Source organism: Saprolegnia parasitica (genome assembly GCF_000151545.1).
Source record: "Saprolegnia parasitica CBS 223.65 unplaced genomic scaffold supercont2.71, whole genome shotgun sequence".
In the NCBI taxonomy this organism is placed as follows: domain Eukaryota; phylum Oomycota; class Saprolegniomycetes; order Saprolegniales; family Saprolegniaceae; genus Saprolegnia; species Saprolegnia parasitica.
In genome coordinates this window covers 2,449-5,287 of record NW_012156465.1, presented here as the reverse complement: position 1 = coordinate 5,287, position 2,839 = coordinate 2,449, and the positions used below count along the sequence as shown (strand labels likewise).

At 57.2% G+C, this 2,839-nt stretch overlaps 1 protein-coding gene across 1 annotated transcript; it reads right to left on the bottom strand.

Moving 5' to 3' along the window:
* Positions 1 to 46: 46 nt before the first annotated feature.
* On the bottom strand, positions 47 to 806 carry SPRG_11803 (hypothetical protein; the record flags this gene model as incomplete). Its single annotated transcript, XM_012350858.1, has 1 exon — positions 47 to 806. A coding segment is annotated over one exon (760 nt), but the record flags the coding sequence as incomplete, so codon positions are not given.
* Positions 807 to 2,839: the final 2,033 nt, after the last annotated feature.

Sequence of the window (2,839 nt, the reverse complement as noted above, 5' to 3'; positions counted from 1 at the left end):
AGACGACCCAGTTGACAAAGAGCTTGGCAGCCGCGGGGTGCGGCGCCTACTTCAGAATCGCGATGCGCTGGCCCCACGCGAGGTAGTCGGACGTCGCGTTGGGTCCCATAATGGCCTTGGTCGTCTTGGTGTACGACGGGCCGCCCGCGACACCAATCGCTTTGGTCTGCGCCGTGACGGTGACGCCGGCCATGTGCGAGCCGCGCTGAATGTAAATCTGCGGCGCCGCCATCTTCTTGACCCAGTCCCAGCCGCACGCCTTGACGTAGCGGTCGTACACAAAGAGAGCCGCGTCGTCGTCATGCGGGTACGAAGACGCAATAAGACCCGCGTACTTGGGGTCCGCGAGGTCTTTGGCGGTCGCTGGCGGCGCGAGACCCTTGGCCTGCAAAAGCGCCTCGTCGTAAAAGTAGCTGAACGAGTAGACGCCGTGCGAGAGCCACGCGCCGTCGGGATCCGTGAAGCCCTTGTAGACGTTGCTGAAGCCCTTGGGCTTGTACGAGAGGAGTTTGCTTTCCTTCGTCCAACGCGGGTAGTCCTGCAGCGTCTGGAGTGCGACGACGTCCGCGACGAGCGAGTTGGTCGCGAGCTGGTTGTCGATGCGCGCGTTGTGGTACTTGCTGTAGTCGACGACCATGGTGAGGTTGACCTTTGGGAACGCGGCGCGGAAGGCGTCGGCGACAAAGGCTTGTTGTCCGGCAAAGTCGCCGCCGTGGTACACGACGAGGTTGCCGCCCTCCATGACGGCGTCCTTGTAGAGCTGCGACACGGACTTGGACCGGAAGCGAGGTGAGGAGGCGAAAGAGCTGCATGCGATGCGTTCAAGAAGAATCCAAAGTGGAAATGATAGAGATAAAGACGACGAAGGCAAAAGACAATCGCAGTAGAGGTGACGTTTTGCGGAGGTTGCTTCCGAGTCTTTTGTAGCAGTCTCCTCTGAGATTGTCCTATCTTGGAGGTGCACTTTCAAGTCGGCCGTTTGTTTGTCCCTCGGAAGGAAGCTCCGCAAAAGCCAACGAAGTCCGATGGACATCTGGTTCCATTAACCAAGGGAATAAATAAGCTAATTTATTCCATTGCATCAACCGACCGCAATCGGATGATGGCCCTTGTAGCGCGCCAACAACAACTGCCTCGTGTTACAAACCCATGCAGCGAAAAGTAGTCGCGGGAATTCCACGTTCTCTGGTTCGCATGGATGCTTCTCCATGACAAACAGAAACAGACAATCTTGTAAGCATTGTCATTATACGTTAACGAAACGTCCAAACAGCACACGTGTCGATCATTTACATCATCTCAAGACGCTGAAGCAGCGCCACCGCTCGTGCGAGGCCGCGTTCGCTGTCACGGGCTCCTCGCGTTCATGGTGCGCTAAGATCGTAGTGCCATCTTAGAGGCACCGCTCCAGGACGGACTTGTCGACACCATCATGTTTGAAATGGAATCGCCCATAGTTAGTACTCGGACAGGAGACATTTTGGGGAGTAGAGCAGACCACGCTACGTTGCTGCTGTCGTCCTACAACGCGCGCAATGCTTGATTGAAGATACAAAGCGCTCTGAAAACGTCAGCAATCAAACGACGACTTTAGCACGCCGTGGTTTGCATCGTGTACACTTGTAGCGACTACGTCGCTCATGGTAGCACTCTTTGAGGTACCGTGTTGAGCGCCATCCTATCATAAGGAGCGCTCGCAGTCTTCAGAGCTAAAAAAGGCGCGGATTGCACGTCCTTTTCTTCTGCACGTCGGTGTTCAGTGTGAGTAGATCTTGGTGAATTTTGCACGTATCGATAGAGCAAACCGTTGGATATCGAGTATCGGCACCTTGGCGAAAAAATCACCCAGCAATCCGGTACTAGTGTGGACGGGGTGCTGGCGTCGGTGGGCAGACAGTCGCAGTGGTAGCAAGACAAATGAGTTGAAGCCAGACATAGTTACATGGTCCGTGTGACCAAACAAGCGGTGGCAGCGAAATTCTTGCGCGGCCGTGCGAGGCGTGCGGACGATGGCCTTGAAACAACTCTGCCACTCGGGTCACATCGACGTATCCGGACAAGCTGCCGGATACGCCACCGGCGACGTTCCAAAATTTGGGATCCAGCGGGAAAAAGGTGCGAGGCGATGGCATCGACCTTCCGCAGCGTGCTACTCGCGCTACCCGAGCTTGCGGCCATTGTGGTTGAGTTTTAGTTTGGCGTCTACGCAGACGTGCGCCCGGTCTTCCGCGCCTGCAACGAACTCGTCGAGTTCGACGCCGTGCACAACGTCTACGACTGCGACGCTTCCTTCCATGCGAAGTTCGCGCCAGACGCCAAAGGTCTCGCACAGTGAAAGCCCACCGACTGCGCTCTGCACATGCGTCAGCACGACGACCGCCTGCCACTGCACCTCGCCAGCGCCCATGGCTGCGAGCACCTCACCCAGCGCATGCTGCGCTGCCGCCCAGACCTCGCATCCGACGACGCGATCCTACTGGCCTTGCACACGAATCGCCTCGAGATCGCAGAGCTTCTCTTAAAGCAGCGACGCGCCGCTTTCGATCGCCCCAAGAGCGACACAGGTACGCTATTGCTCCGAGCGTCATTGCCAGCGGAAGACACATATCGTGGCATAGGCGACTCGGCGTGGCGTGCTTCGTACCTCCTCGGACGTGTCTTGCACGATGTCTTGAGAAGCGAGGACACGCCGGGTGTCTTGTTGCTTCAGCGCTTTGCGCCCAACCCCGACGATTTTGTTCTGAACGACATCATGTCTGCGTTCCACGGCGCGACGCTCCGAAACGCAACGCTAGCGCTAGACTGTTTTCCGTGGCTCCACGACCACGCCGTCTTGGAC